We start from the raw sequence: 15,127 nt of genomic DNA, 5'->3' as shown, positions 1-15,127 counted from the left end.
CAGTACTCAGATTATTGCAAAGTGTGCTTTCCCAGTAAAGTTATTTTGAAATCTGCCAATGCGGTTGCATTCAGGAGATGTAAATCTATAATTCTTTGAATAACAGTTTAATATTTTATCAACGTTTATGACGAGTATTTTTGTAGATTTGTGCTGATTCACCGACAGTTTTGGGGGAAATACATTTTCTGAACGTCACGCGCTAATGTAAAATGGGGGTTTTGGATATAAATATAAACTTGATAGAACAAAAAATGCATGTATTGTCTAACATAATGTCCTAGGAGTGTCATCTGATGAAGATTGTCAAAGGTTAGTGCATAATTTTAGCTGGTTTTCTGCTTTTGGTGACGCTTGTCCTTGCATTGAATATGGCTATGTGTAATGTTTTGTCTATGTACTGTCCTAACATAATCTAACTTTATGCTTTCGCCGTAAAGCCTTTTTGAAATCGGACTACGTGGGTGGATTAACCTCTTGGGGCTAGGTGGGACGCTAGCGTGCCACCTGTGGTGCACTCCATCAACAGCAGGTGCATTTCAAGAGCGGCAAATTTGAATCCAAATAAATGTCAAAATTCAAATTTTTCAAAAATACAACTATGTTACACCATTTGAAAGATAAACATCTCCTTAATCTAACCACGTTTTACGATTTCAAAAAGGTTTTACGGCGAAAGCATAAATTTAGAGTATGTTAGGACAGTACATTTACAAGAGTTGTGTGTAATGTTTTGTCAAGTCAAAGACAGGGTCACCAAAACCATAAAACCAGCTAAAATGATACACTAACCTTTTACAATCTCCATCAGATGACACTCCTAGGACATTATGTTAGACAATGCATGCATTTTTAGTTCTATCAAGTTCATATTTATATACAAAAACAGCGTTTTACTATGGCATTGATGTTGAGGAAATCGTTTCCCTCCAATAACCGGCAGTCAAGTCAGCGTCAGAAATTAAATAATTAAAATTAGAAAACATTGTTAAAATATTATATTGTCATTTAAAGAATTATAGATTTACATCTTTTGAACGCAATCAACTTGCCAGATTTAAAAATAACCTTACTGGGAAATCACACTTTGCAATAATCTGAGCACTGTGCCCAGAAAAATACGCGTTGCGATACAGACTAGACGTCATGTTGGGGAGATCTAAAATCGAAAATACTATGTAAATAATCCATTACCTTTGATTCTCTTCATCAGATGTCACTTCCAGGTATCACAGGTCCATAACGAATGTAGTTTTGTTCAAAAAAGCTCATCATTTATGTCCAAAAATCTCCGTCTCGTTAGCACATGATGTAAGCCAGCCGGACTTCTCGTCATGAACGAGGGGAAAAAATATATTTCCGTTCGTTCAAACATGTCAAACGTTGTATAGCATAAATCATTAGGGCCTTTTTAACCAGAACATGAATAATATTCAAGGTGGACGAATGCATAGCCTTTTATAACGTATTGGAACGAGGGTACCCAACATGAAGTAGCGCGCCAGGTGTCTAATGGGACATCACCGTTCCATGGCTCTTGTTCGGTCAGATCTCCCTCCAGAAGACTCAAAACACTTTGTAAAGGCTGGTGACATCTAGTGGAAGCAATAGGAAGTGCCAAAATATTCCTAAACCCCTGTGTTTTTCAATGGGATAGCTTTAAAGTCAATACAACACATCAGGTATCCACTTCCTGTCAGAAAATGTCTCAGGGTTTTGCCTGCCAAATGAGTTCTGTTATACTCACAGACACCATTCAAACAGTTTTGGAAACTTTAGAGTGTTTTCTATCCATATATAATAAGTATATGCATATTCTAGTTACTGGGTAGGATTAGTAACCAGATTAAATCGGGTACATTTTTTTTATCCAGACGTGCAAATGCTGCCCCCTAGACCCAACAGGTTAAGGAGATGTTTATCTATAAAATGGTGTAAAATAGTTGTATGTTTGAGAAATTTGAATTGTGACATTTTGTTGTTTTCGAATTTGGCGCTCTGATTTTTCACTGGCGTCCCACTAGCCTCAAAAAGTTAAGGAAAGAAATTCCACAAATGAACTTTTAACAAGGCACACCTGTTAATTTAAATGCATTCCAGGTGACTACGTCATGAAGCTGGTTGAGAGAATGCCAAGAATGTGCAAAGCTGTCATCAATGCAAAGGGTGGCTACTTTGAAGAATCTCAAATATATTTTGATTTGTTTAACACTTTTTGGGTTACTACATGATTCCATGTGTGTTATTTCATAGTTTTGATCTCTTTACTATTATTCTACAATGTAGAAAAACCCTGAAATGAGTAGGTTTGTCCAAACTTTTGACTGGTACTGGGAAACTAGTCAGGATCGAGGCAAAGATGAATGGAGCAAAGCACAGTGAGATCCTTGATGAAAACCTGCTCCAGAGCGCTCAGGACCTCAGACTGGGGCGAAGGTACATCTTCCAAAGGACAATGACCCTAAGCACACAGCCAAGACAACGCAGGAGTGGCTAAGGGACAAGTCTCTGAATGTCCTTGAGTGGGCCAGCGAGAGCCCCGACTTGAACACGATCGAACATCTCTGGAGAGACCTGAAAATAGCTATGCAACGACGCTCCCCATCCAACCTGACAGAGCTTGAGAGGATCTGAAGAGAAAAATAGGAGAAACTCCGCAAATACAGGTGTGCCAAGCTTGTAGCGTCATACCTAAGAAGACTCGAGGCTGTAACTGCTGAGTAAAGGATCTGAATACTTATGTAAATTTGATATATTTCAGTTTTTTATCATTATGGGGTATTTTGCTTTTATCATTATGGGGTATTGTGTCTAGAATGATGAGGGGGAAAAAACTATTTAATCAATTTTACAATAAGGCTATAACACAACAAAATGTGGAAAAAGTCAAGTGGTCTGATTACTTTCCGAATGCACTGTACTACCTGGCTACCTTCAGACTAGTCATGTGAGGCTTGTGGGCATCCTAAATGTACATGTTTGTGAGAGACTAACCTTCCATAGAGGGGTCATATTAGTGTGTAGTCCAAATTGTTCGGACACTACAGACAGAAGTTGGCAGATGGGCTGTTCTGACTTCAGACGAGACACGTGACGCTTGTGGGGGTCGTGTTCATGAGTCTCATCCTTCTATAGAGGGGTCTTAATAGTTTTTGGGCCAAACAGATTGGACGCTACATACGTTTTCGGGATGTCTCATGGTCTGACAAACACCGCTGTAGCTCTGCCACCTTTCACCGCAGATGCGGAAGGGCGACATTGGCGGATGCAGTGAACTGAGACACAGCCCATGCAAAAAAATCTCAAATTTAAACTGACGGATTTTGATGGGGATTGTTTTATTATGCTAATTTGAATTTTGCGAGGCCGCGGATATCGACTCAAGGGCGTTAAAATCCCACTGATATTTACAGCCTTTTTTTAAATTATTGTTTTGGGAAGTGGGTCTTTACTAAAGACTTCAGGGACCTATTGTATGGCACCTGATGAAGACCTGAGTGGTTGAAACGTTCTCAATTGTCACCAATAAACCACATGTAAGCACAGATTGCAGTGTGTAGAATTTATTTTATTGTTTACTGAACAATATCCGGCACCTGCTCAAAGACATTGTGTGTGTGCGTGTATCATGTTTTCCTATAGGGAAGAAAAACAGCCATGTTTCAACACAAGACCGTAGGAACCTATTGTAAAGCAGTCTTCATCTTTAGACCGCAAGTCATTCATGTAACTGGCTTGTATATAAAATGGTATTTGGTACTTTTTGTGGAATTGAGTACACCTGAAATATGAATAACTGAAAACCAATAAGCTCCTATGAAAAGCTGGTGTTGTGTAACTACGTGTTCCCACATTGAATTGGGAGTGGAATACATTTCTTTTGTAACGAAAGTGTAACAAAGGGCTACTGTTGCGCTCAAGGCTAAGGGGGAAGAGTAGTAATAACTCAGCATAAGGGAGAGAGGCGGCCATTGTGTGTCTCTGAATGGAGTGGCTCTGTGAGTACAAGTAGGGGAGAGAGAAGGGAACGTCCTAGAAAATGGTCAATGGAAGGTGAATCAGCTGTAAATTGCTCGCTGTCAAGGGCTGTTGTACTCGTGAGTCACTCAATGGCTGCTGGGGTAGTTGTTGATGGGACAGTTTGTGTTTTATGAAGGGATTTTGATGCAAAGTAACCCCTGCCAACGGTACACAGCAAGGTGTGAAGTAAGCCTATTCACGTACCTCGTTCTGATGAGTAACTGGGGTGTTACTACACAATACAGACAATACACTCTCCACACGCTGAATAGGCCAACTTTTTTCCCCATTGTCCCATTTTGTAATAATATTTGGTATCAAGAGTGTCATGCCAATAAAGCAAATAGAATTTCATTGGATTGAGACGGGGAGGTTGATCAGGGATAAAGAGCGGGAGAGGGAGAGAGAAAGAACAAGGGAAGGGGAGGAGAGAGGTAGAGGGAAGGAGAAAAGGATTGGTAGAGACAGGCAGAGGGAGGGGGGTGAGGGATCATGCACCTGACAGAGGATTTATTTTCATATACAGTGCCTTCAAAAAGTGTTCACACCCCTTTAATTTTTCCACATGTTGTTGTGTTACAGCTTGAATTTAAAATGGATTACATTTAGATTTTTTGTCACTGGCCTACACACAATACTCCATAATGTTGTGGAATTATGTTATTTGATTAAAAAAAAATGTATGTTTCGAATCAATAAGTATTCAACCCCTTTGTTATGACAAGCCTACATGAGTTCAGGAGTAAAACTTTACTTAACAAGTCACATATTAAGTTGCATGGACTCACTGTGTGTGCAATAATAGTGTTTAACATGATTTTTAAATGACTACCTCATCTCTGTACCCTACACATACAATTATCTGTAAGGTCCCTCAGTCGAGCATTGAATTTCAAACACAGATTCAACCAAAGACCAGAGAGGTTTTCCAATGCCACGCAAAGAAGGACACCTATTGGTAGTTGGGTAAAAATAAATAATTAAGCAGATATTGAATATCCTTTTGAGCATGGTGAAGTTATTAATTACACTTTAGATAGTGTGTCAATACACCCAGTCACTACAAAAATAAAGGCGTCCTTCCTAACTCAGTTGCCGGAGAGGAAGGAAACCACTCAGGGATTTCACCATGAGGCCAATGGTGACTTTAAAACAGTTACATAGTTTAATGGCTGTGATAGGAGAAAACTGAGGATGGATCAACAACATGGTAGTTACTCCACAATACTAACCTAATTGACAGTGAAAATAAGGAAGCATGTACAGCAGTCACCAACCAGTCAATTGCGATCAGCTGGTTGATCTTCAAGGCATTCCTAGTCGATCAACAAACATTTCTGTAAATAGCCTTGCGTTCCTATTATTATTACATTTTTTCCCGCACTGTTGGCAGTAGGTGCATTTGATTCAGCAACCCTAGCGCCGGGAAGGCAAAGTGTTCCCATTTTTTTACAATTTCATGTGTCTGAAGGTAGAACTCAACCTACCCGGCAGGCCCAGAGAGCAAATCAAGTGCACCTTTAGGCTTACCACTGGCCAATCAGATAGCTCAGATGACCGTGTCTGCACAGTTTCCTTGAGCCATAGATTGTAAAAATAAGCTGAGCAAAGTTGATACTGTGAGATTTCAAAACATTTAAAACCATGACTAGAGAGACTTGATGAATACAGTAAAGAGCTGCTGTTTTTATGAGTAAGCTCATGTTTAAGTTGATATTCAGCACTGTCAACACTAAGCCATAAAATGTGCGTCCTCTCTACTTACACTTACACTACAACCAGCACTGCAGCTGCATTGAAGGAGTACAGCAGTGTTCCGATAAGCTTGCGTTCTTATTATTAGCGTCTTGTGTCTTTTTAATATCTGGGAATATTTCACTTTCTGGTCATAGGAGTAACAACATAATTTAGTGCATGAGGCAGAAATAATGCAGTGCGAATTGAGTTTCGCCATCAGCTGGAAGACTGTGTCCCTGTTTCTTAATGGAGGGAGGGAGAGAGGAGGGACGCTAAGTCGGGTTAGAGGCAGCCTCACAGCTGCTCCCTCCCCCCCTCAGAGTGACCATCAGATGCAGGCCCTCAGTCCAGTAAAAAAAAAGCTAACTATTATGCTCACTCAGCTGTGCCTCAAGTAATACAACAAATTATATATCACCAGTGTGATCATATACCACATTTTTTTAAATATAATTTCAAAATGGTCTAAGAAGAACAACATTGGCAGGGCAATTCAGGCATAGAAATATTCAATGAAATGTATTGGTCCTATAGCTTACTGCACAAACCTCATTGCTATAGAACTGTTTCTAATTGAAAAATGTTACATAAGCAGGACTTAAAGGTAAGCCTAAGACAAATCTGACTCAGAAAGTGATCTTGACTCAGAAAAGGTTGGTGACCACTGCTGCACAGAATACAAATATTCCAAAACATGCATCCTGTTTGCAACAAAGTAATACTGCAAAAAATGTGGCAAAGCAATTCACTTTTGTCCTGAATGAATACAAAGTGTTTTGGATTTGCCACAAACACTACAACATATGACCGAGTACCACTCTCCATATTTTCAAACATAGTAGTGGCTGCATCATGTTACAGGTATGCTTGTTAAGGACTGGGGAGTTTTTCAGGATAAAAAAGAAACGGTATGGAGGAACGGAATGGAGCTATGCACAGGCAAAATCCTAGAGGAAAACCTGGTTCAGTCTGCGTTCCACCAGACACTGTGAGATGAATTCACCTTTCATCAGGACAACAACCCAAAACACATGGCCAAATGTACACTGGAGTTGTCACCAAGAAGATAGTGAATGTTCCTGAGTGGTCAAATTACAGTTTTGACTTAAATCTGCTTGAATCTATTGCAAGACCTGAAAATGGTTGTCTAGCAATGATCAACAACCAATTTGACAGAGCTTGAATAATCTTTTAAAGAATAATGGGCAAATATTGCACAATCCAGTTGTGGAAAGCTCTTAGAGACTTACCCAGAAAGATTCACAGCTGTAGTCAATGTCAATTGTAATTCTAACAGATATTGTCACAGGGGTTGAATACTTATCTAATCAAGATACTGTATAATAATGTTTCTTTTTTTTAACAAATGTTCACATTTTTCTTCCACTTTGACATTACAGATTATTTTGTGTTGATTGTTGACAAAAAATGAGAAATAAATGTTAATCCCACTTTGTAACACATCAAAATGTGGAAAAAGGCAAGGGGTGTGAATACTTTCTGAAAGCACTGTAGCTTTGTATTATGAGGATGAAATGGTGAACTGCCTTTGTGTGCTGTTGTTCCTCAGCTACAGGTATCTGATGGATATTGAGTTGCCGCTTCACATCCCGCTCCGTCACCGCAGAGACAGCTGTCTCCGAGGCTGATGGGGAAAACGAGTCTTTGTGACAAACAGGTGTGTTACCCCATTTGACAAGCCAAGCGCTGTAGAAACTAATTTGTAGCTAATAAAATGAAACCGTAAAAAAAAACAAATAGCAACGTGGAGATGGATCAGCGAGGTGTCATACTCTTTTTAACTAACTGACAGCGTTTTAAATAACCAGCTGAGTTAAACCTGAGAAATCAGCTAAGGTGAATGTCTAACCAATGATAAAGTGAACAATTTACTACCAGGGGAAAAGACAGGCAGCAGACACTGGTGTATCTTGACCTAAGGATTTAATTTGATTATCCATACATTTTGTTTTATTATTACAGCACAGTAGCTAATTACCAACATGTTGAATATCACTGCACTGTCAACATTATGCAATAACAAACGTGTTGGGCACTTGCTCAATGGAAGGGAGATATGCAAATACCTTTGAATTGGATGATGTGTACTGAATCTTATTTACTTATGAAGATATCATCTTCCCACAGTGATAGCATCTCCATTTGATAGCCGCAGTCTCAGATGTGGCGCTCGATATTACTCCAACATTATTTTTGGAGTGCTAGCGAACATATTAATGTTAATAAAAAGCTAATTGCTTTTGTAGTCGAATAGTGAAGCTCGGGGTTCAAAATCAAACCAGAGAGAGTCGATGCACTGTTAATGGCTGCACTTAGCTATTCCTTCAGATGCAGAGCCATTAACAGTCCCCTCTATTTTACATTTGAAAATAATCGTTAATTGTAATTTCAGCACCATTTAAGAGCACGGGGGTACGTGGGGGGCCTGCGTTTGGGGAGAGTGGACTCGGATGCATCAAAGTGCCTTAGACATTCCTTGACTACTTGCCCTCAGCAAGTTCAAATATTATTTTATAAATTTGCCAGTCATTCTGGCAGAGTGTGGCAGGGTAATTGAAATCACCCCGGTAATTTTCTTTAGAAGACTTAAGGCTAATGGCTGTGCTCGGCCCCGTCCATCACTGCACCCCCCCCCAGTCTCTCTCCCTCTCATCTCGTCTTGTACAGACAGAATAACCTGTGCTGCTGGAACTCCCATTGTTCCTTGACTTTCATTTCACTCGTACGCTTAAGTGCTGGAGATATCTGTGAAAGACAGGATATAAAAGAGGGGGAAATATTAACCACAACACAAAACTAGCAGGATAAGAGAGAGGACAATAAAGAGGCAGAGTGGGAGAAGGGAGAGAGAGTGCAAGGGTGAGGGGAGAAAGGGAGAAGGGGGAGAGAGAGACACAGAGAGGGCAAGAGAAGGGATATAATGATAGTAGGATAACTGGGGCTTTGCTTTCGGGGGCCGAAATCTTGGTTTACATTCGCGAGTGAGCAGGACGGGTGTGTAACCTTTAAATGATATTTAAAACATGCCCGATTATCCCTTAAGGTAATTAGGTTTAATTAGAAATAAATCTGCAAGGCGAGAAGCCGGCCGACGCCGAAAGCAATTTGGAGCAGCCGGCGAGTGGCGTGGACTGCGGTGACGCGCTCTTTCCCTTTTGTGACCTCTCTCAATTCGTCATTCCATGATTCCTCACATCGTATCTCCTTGCCTCCTTCTGAACCGTATTAGAGGTCCAAGGTCCCTCCCTTCAGAGGAGGCAGGGAGAGAGGATGCAAAGAAACCAGGAAATATGGCTTGACAAAGAGCCCCTGTCTCTTTTGTCCTCACGTTTCCTGCTTCTCAACCTCCACATTCTGTCCATTCAGTCAGTCAGTCAAACTCCCACTGAACAATGCGGCATGCCATATTCATCACGTTGATGTGGCAATTAACGGGGAAAACATGGACTCCACTCCACATCGTTCAAGATGACGCAATACTACTTTCAGAGGTGGTTGGCAATAGAAATCCCTGTTAATTACCAAATGAAAAGACTACATTACAATAGAAATAGGAAATGGACAAAATGTTTTACACGGCTAGCAGTTAAGCTCAGATCTGTGAACTCTCCTTCATCCTCTGTTGTCAAGTAACTTTTCTTGTCAACATTCACACATCTAGGCCTAGCAGTACCATCCACACATCTAGGCCTAGCAGTATCATCCACACATCTAGGCCTAGCAGTATCATCCACACATCAAGGCCTAGCAGTATCATCCACACATCAAGGCCTAGCAGTATCATCCACACATCTAGGCCTAGCAGTATCATCCACACATCTATGCCTAGCAGTATCATCCACACATCTATGCCTAGCACTATCATCCACACATCTAGGCCTAGCACTATCATCCACACATCTAGGCCTAGCACTATCATCCATACATCTATGCCTAGCAGTATCATCCACACATCTAGGCCTAGCAAGTGCTATTCAACAACACTGTAGTAGTTACGCTAATGCAGGGAAAGGGCAGTGAAGTGCCGCAGGGTGTGAAGGCTTTTGTTCCTGCCCGAGACTAAAACACCAAATTCACCTAAACCTGGTCTATATTAATTAACGACCACAATTAGTTGATTATGTGAAACAGGTGTGTTAGCGCTGGGCTGGAACTTAAGCCTGCACACACTGCGCACAGTCATCCAGGACCAGAGTCAGCCTACCCTCTTTTGGGTAAAAGTGTTTATTGAGTAGATGAAACCAAGGCCTTGACTCCACATTAGGGCTTTGCACCATTCGTGGTTGGTATGAGGTGAGTGATGGGCTTTGGGCTCTGCTGAGTAAGAGCTGGAACAACCCGGGGTCATTCCATTGGCCCAATCTATGGGCCCCCTAATCGCCCAGCTCCCTTTGAAGAGAGGCTTGAAAGCTGTCACTCTGCCAAAAGGCTAGGTGACCACTGAGCCAGCCCATCACTCTAATGGAAGTCATTCAAAGCCATGGGAGTGACCTAATTAGGCTGAGGTGTCGTTGACGTGGGGCTAATTATAAAGAGACCAGTGAAGGAAGGAAAAAGAAAGTTAGAAAGAGTGTAGAGGCACCAAGAGATGGGTTAAAGAAAACATCTATGAAGATCATGTGAGGGGTTTTATTATTGAATAAAGCTATGGTCATGAATGTATGACTAAATCATTGGGTAGACTCGTAGGGAATGGAAAATTATGCATGAACATTAATAGACAACTCTACAATCCATACAGAGTAATTCCCTACAATTACCTTAACCCTCGCCCTTTTTATCCCTCTTCAGCTGAAAAATCTTGTTTTAAAGAATATTCAGTCTTTCAGTCAGAGTCCAACTGAGTTATAAAGAGCTAGTGTTTTGGACGTGAGTGGGTTGACGTGACGGTGTTGACGGGTGTTAACCTACCTTGGAGTTCTTTGTCTCCCTTCATCCATCTGATTGTGGCGGCGGGCTTGCTGCCCATAGCGGTGCAGGTCATCTCTGTCTCGTTGCCCTCAATCACCTGCCCCTCCCGGGACTCGATGATTGGGTTGCCTGGAGGGACTGGCAGGGGGGACAAATAGACACCGTGTTTAGGGAATGTGGGGCATAAATCACCCGAACAACCAGGAGGTGTCGGGTCAGTCCTCCCTCTTAGATGTCTTAACTGTCCATGTGTGGTGGAAGGGCGTTTCATCAGCAATGTGGTGTTGAGGTAGGATGGTGTGTGATGCATCTATTGTCATGGGTGTAATTTCTAATATTGGTCCCTCCACATACCAAATAAAATAACTGAATTTAGTTGCAATAGTACTGTATCTGTGAGAGATTTATGGAAATACTTTGAAATAAATGAAATTGACTACATTCATTTTCTTGTAAACAAAAACAACGTCAGAATGTGCGCAGAGAAGAATGTGCGTGAAAAAGGACTAAGTTATATTTAAGTGCGTGTATCTCAAGTCAGAATCGGCCGCTATGAGCTTTGGCGAAAGGCCTTACACTTAAAACATTTTTTTATCATCCACTTTATAATAAAGCCCATACACTGACTATATGCAGTACACTTCAGATGTTTTAGGATGCTTTTCCAACCTTCTCTCAACTAGACTCTTCCCATAAACGTGCGAGCTGAGACCACTTTTGGATTACATAATTCCAGCTCTCGCTTGCTACCTACTGCCACTCAAAACAGCTTGATGCCATTTGCGCTGATCTACTCCTGCCTTGGCCCAGACATGCAGATTCATGCCTGTGCCAGTCTCCCCATCTCCTCCTTGTGAAAATTTTCAAATCACAAACACTCCCCACATCCTGCTGTCAAACTTCATTGCCAAAACGCCATCATTATGTCTAAGTACTTACTCTTGCTTCAGTGCACGCTCTGTATGTCGCAACGTCTAATACGCACACAATGTAATTTCCCCTATATCCTGCTAGGATGCACAGTGGAAAACTGGCTGGGCACTGGGTTTTGATTGGCGTGGATCTTGGTGTTTCGGCATTGACGTCAAATACGGCTATGCGCTAAGGACAATGTTCTTCGACTTGGATTGTTTTGACGCCAGGTCCTCTATGTATGCTTAAAAAACGAAGTGCAAGGTCAGGGCTCTAAATTAAAATGTTTCATTGGTAGCACTGGTGCTCCCAATTTATAAAAGTTAGGAGCACAACAAAATTTAGGAGCAGAAAATACACTGCTCAAAAAAATAAAGGGAACACTTAAACAACACATCCTAGATCTGAATGAAAGCAAGAATCTTATTAAATACTTTTTTCTTTACATAGTTGAATGTGCTGACAACAAAATCACACAAAGATAATCAATGGAAATCCAATTTATCAACCCATGGAGGTCTGGATTTGGAGTCACACTCAAAATTAAAGTGGAAAACCACACTACAGGCTGATCCAACTTTGATGTAATGTCCTTAAAACAAGTCAAAATGAGGCTCAGTAGTGTGTGTGTGGTCTACACATGCCTGTATGACATCCCTACAACGCCTGGGCATGCTCCTGATGAGGTGGTGGATGGTCTCCTGAGGGATCTCCTCCCAGACCTGGACTAAAGTATCCGCCAACTCCTGGACAGTCTGTGGTGCAACGTGGCGTTGGTGGATGGAGCGAGACATGATGTCCCAGATGTGCTCAATTGGATTCAGGTCTGGGGAATGGGCGGGCCAGTCCACAGCATCAATGCCTTCCTCTTGCAGGAACTGCTGACACACTCCAGCCACATGAGGTCTAGCATTGTCTTGCATTAGGAGGAACCCAGGGCCAACCGCACCAGCATATGGTCTCACAAGGGGTCTGAAGATCTCATCTCGGTAACTAATGGCAGTCAGGCTACCTCTGGCGAGCACATGGAGGGCTGTGCGGCCCCCCAAAGAAATGCCACCCCACACCATGACTGACCCACCGCCAAACCGGTCATGCTGGAGAATGTTGCAGGCAGCAGAACGTTCTCCACGGCGTCTCCAGACTCTGTCACGTCTGTCACGTGCTCAGTGTGAACCTGCTTTCATCTGTGAAGAGCACAGGGCGCCAGTGGTGAATTTGCCAATCTTGGTGTTCTCTGGCAAATGCCAAACGTCCTGCACGGTGTTGGGCTGTAAGCTCATGGAGTCTGTTTCTGACCGTTTGAGCAGACACATGCACATTTGTGGCCTGCTGGAGGTCATTTTGTAGGGCTCTGGCAGTGCTCCTCCTGCTCCTCCTTGCACAAAGGCGGAGGTAGCGGTCCTGCTGCTGGGTTGTTGCCCTCCTACGGCCTCCTCCACGTTTCCTGATGTACTGGCCTGTCTCCTGGTAGCGCCTCCATGCTCTGGACACTACGCTGACAGACACCGCAAACCTTCTTGCCACAGCTCGCATTGATGTGCCATCCTGGATGAGCTGCACTACCTGAGCCACTTGTGTGGGTTGTAGACTCCATCTCATGCTACCACTAGAGTGAAAGCACCGCCAGCATTCAAAAGTGACCAAAACATCAGCCAGGAAGCATAGGAACTGAGAAGTGGTCTGTGGTCCCCACCTGCAGAACCACTCCTTTATTGGGGGTGTCTTGCTAATTGCCTATAATTTCCACCTGTTGTCTATTCCATTTGCACAACAGCATGTGACATTTATTGTCAATCAGTGTTGCTTCCTAAGTGGACAGTTTGATTTCACAGAAGTGTGATTGACTTGGAGTTACATTGTGTTGTTTAAGTGTTCCCTTTATTTTTTTGAGCAGTATATTTATTTTATCGATTGAGATATGCAGGGTGTCGTTTGTGGTGGTGAATCTTGCCCTGGAGGCAGAACTGAGTCATTTCTGATAGATGGGCCAGATACAAAGTAAAAATGTACTATATCATAGAAATAGTTGAAAACAAACATTTGCCTTTTGGTCTTAACTAAAGGTTAGCCATTAGGGTTAGCAGTGTGATTAAGGTTAGCGTTAATGTTAGGGTTAGGTTTAAAATCAGATTAAAGACTTTTTGACTGTGCCAGCTAGTGACCACTCTGCGGAGCTCCCTCCAGGGCAAGATTCATGACACATTTTGTTGTGTTACAAGGTGGGATTCAAATGTATTTATTTGTATTTTTTTTGGTTAATGATCTACACAAAATACTCATGTCAAAGTGCAAGAAAAATTCTAACATTTGTAAAGAAATTCTGAAAAACAAAACAAATATATCTTGATTACGTACGTATTAAACCCCCTGAGTCAATACACGTTAGAATCTTCTTTGGCAGCGATTACATCTATGAGTCTTTCTGGATAAGTCTCTAAGAGCTTTGCAAACCTGGATTGTACAATATTTGCATTATTCTTTTCAAAATTATTTAAGCTCTGACAAGTTGGTTGTAGATCATTACTAAACAGCCATTTTCAAGTGTTGCCATAGATTTTCTAACAGATTTAAATCAAAACTGTAACTAGGCCACTCAGGAATATTCTATGTCGTTTTGGTAAGCAACTACAGTGTACATCTGGCCTTCTGTTTTAGGTTATTGTCATGCTGAATGGTGAACTGGTCTCCCAGTGTCTGCTGGAAAGCAGACTGAACCAGGTTTTCCTCTAGGATTTTGCCTGTGCTTAGCACCATTACCTTTCATTTTTATCCTGAAAAACTCCCCAGTCCTTAACAATTAAAAGCATACTCATAACATGATGCAGCCACCACTATTTTTGAAAATATGGAGAGTGGTACTCAGTGATGTGTTGTGTTTGGCCCAAACATAATGCTTCGTATTCAGGACATCATTTTTAATTTTTATTTTACTTTTGTACATTATCGCAAACAGGATGCATGTTTTTGAATATTTTTATTATGTACAGACATAATTCTTTTCACTCTGTCATTTAGGTTAGTATTGTGGAGTAACTATAATGTTGTTGATCCATCCTCAGTTTTCTCCTATCACAGCCATTAAACTCTGTAACTGTTTTAATGTCCCCATTGGCCTCATAGTGAAATCCCTGAGCGGTTTCCTTCCTCTCTATCAAATCAGTTAGGAAAGACGCCTGAATCTTTGTAGTGACTGGGTGTATTGACACACTATCCAAAGTGTAATTAATAACTTCACCATGCTCAAAGGGATATTCAATGTCTTTTTTTTTTTTTTTTGCCTATCTAATGTTCCACAAAGGAATTTGTGGAACATTAGGTTTCCACATTGTGTAAAAGCACAATATTGAGATGCATTACATCAAAAATTGTACAGTCTCTTTAAGAACATCAAGTTCATTAGTGATAACATGCAACAGATCAGTCATTTGGAAGATATCAATTGCATACTCCTCACATCCCTTCTCCTCGTCTCCTTCTCAAAACACATTGGATGAGAAAGACAGAGGTCCCTTCCCTATGACCT

At 41.5% G+C, this 15,127-nt stretch overlaps 1 protein-coding gene across 3 annotated transcripts in view; it reads right to left on the bottom strand.

Moving 5' to 3' along the window:
• Positions 1-15,127, bottom strand: part of LOC106603642 (cell adhesion molecule 1) — a 547,319-nt gene that overhangs the window by 117,205 nt on the left and 414,987 nt on the right. For all 3 annotated transcript variants that reach the window (XM_014197549.2, XM_014197550.2, XM_014197551.2), the window contains exon 5: positions 10,690-10,827. In XM_014197549.2, the coding sequence (XP_014053024.2) occupies positions 10,690-10,827 (138 nt within the window). The remainder of the gene's footprint in view (positions 1-10,689; positions 10,828-15,127) is intronic.

This window comes from Salmo salar, chromosome ssa04 (genome assembly GCF_905237065.1).
Source record: "Salmo salar chromosome ssa04, Ssal_v3.1, whole genome shotgun sequence".
In the NCBI taxonomy this organism is placed as follows: Eukaryota; Metazoa; Chordata; class Actinopteri; order Salmoniformes; family Salmonidae; genus Salmo; species Salmo salar.
The sequence above is the reverse complement of the archived record's forward strand: the minus strand, read 5'-3'. Positions and strand labels throughout refer to the sequence as shown.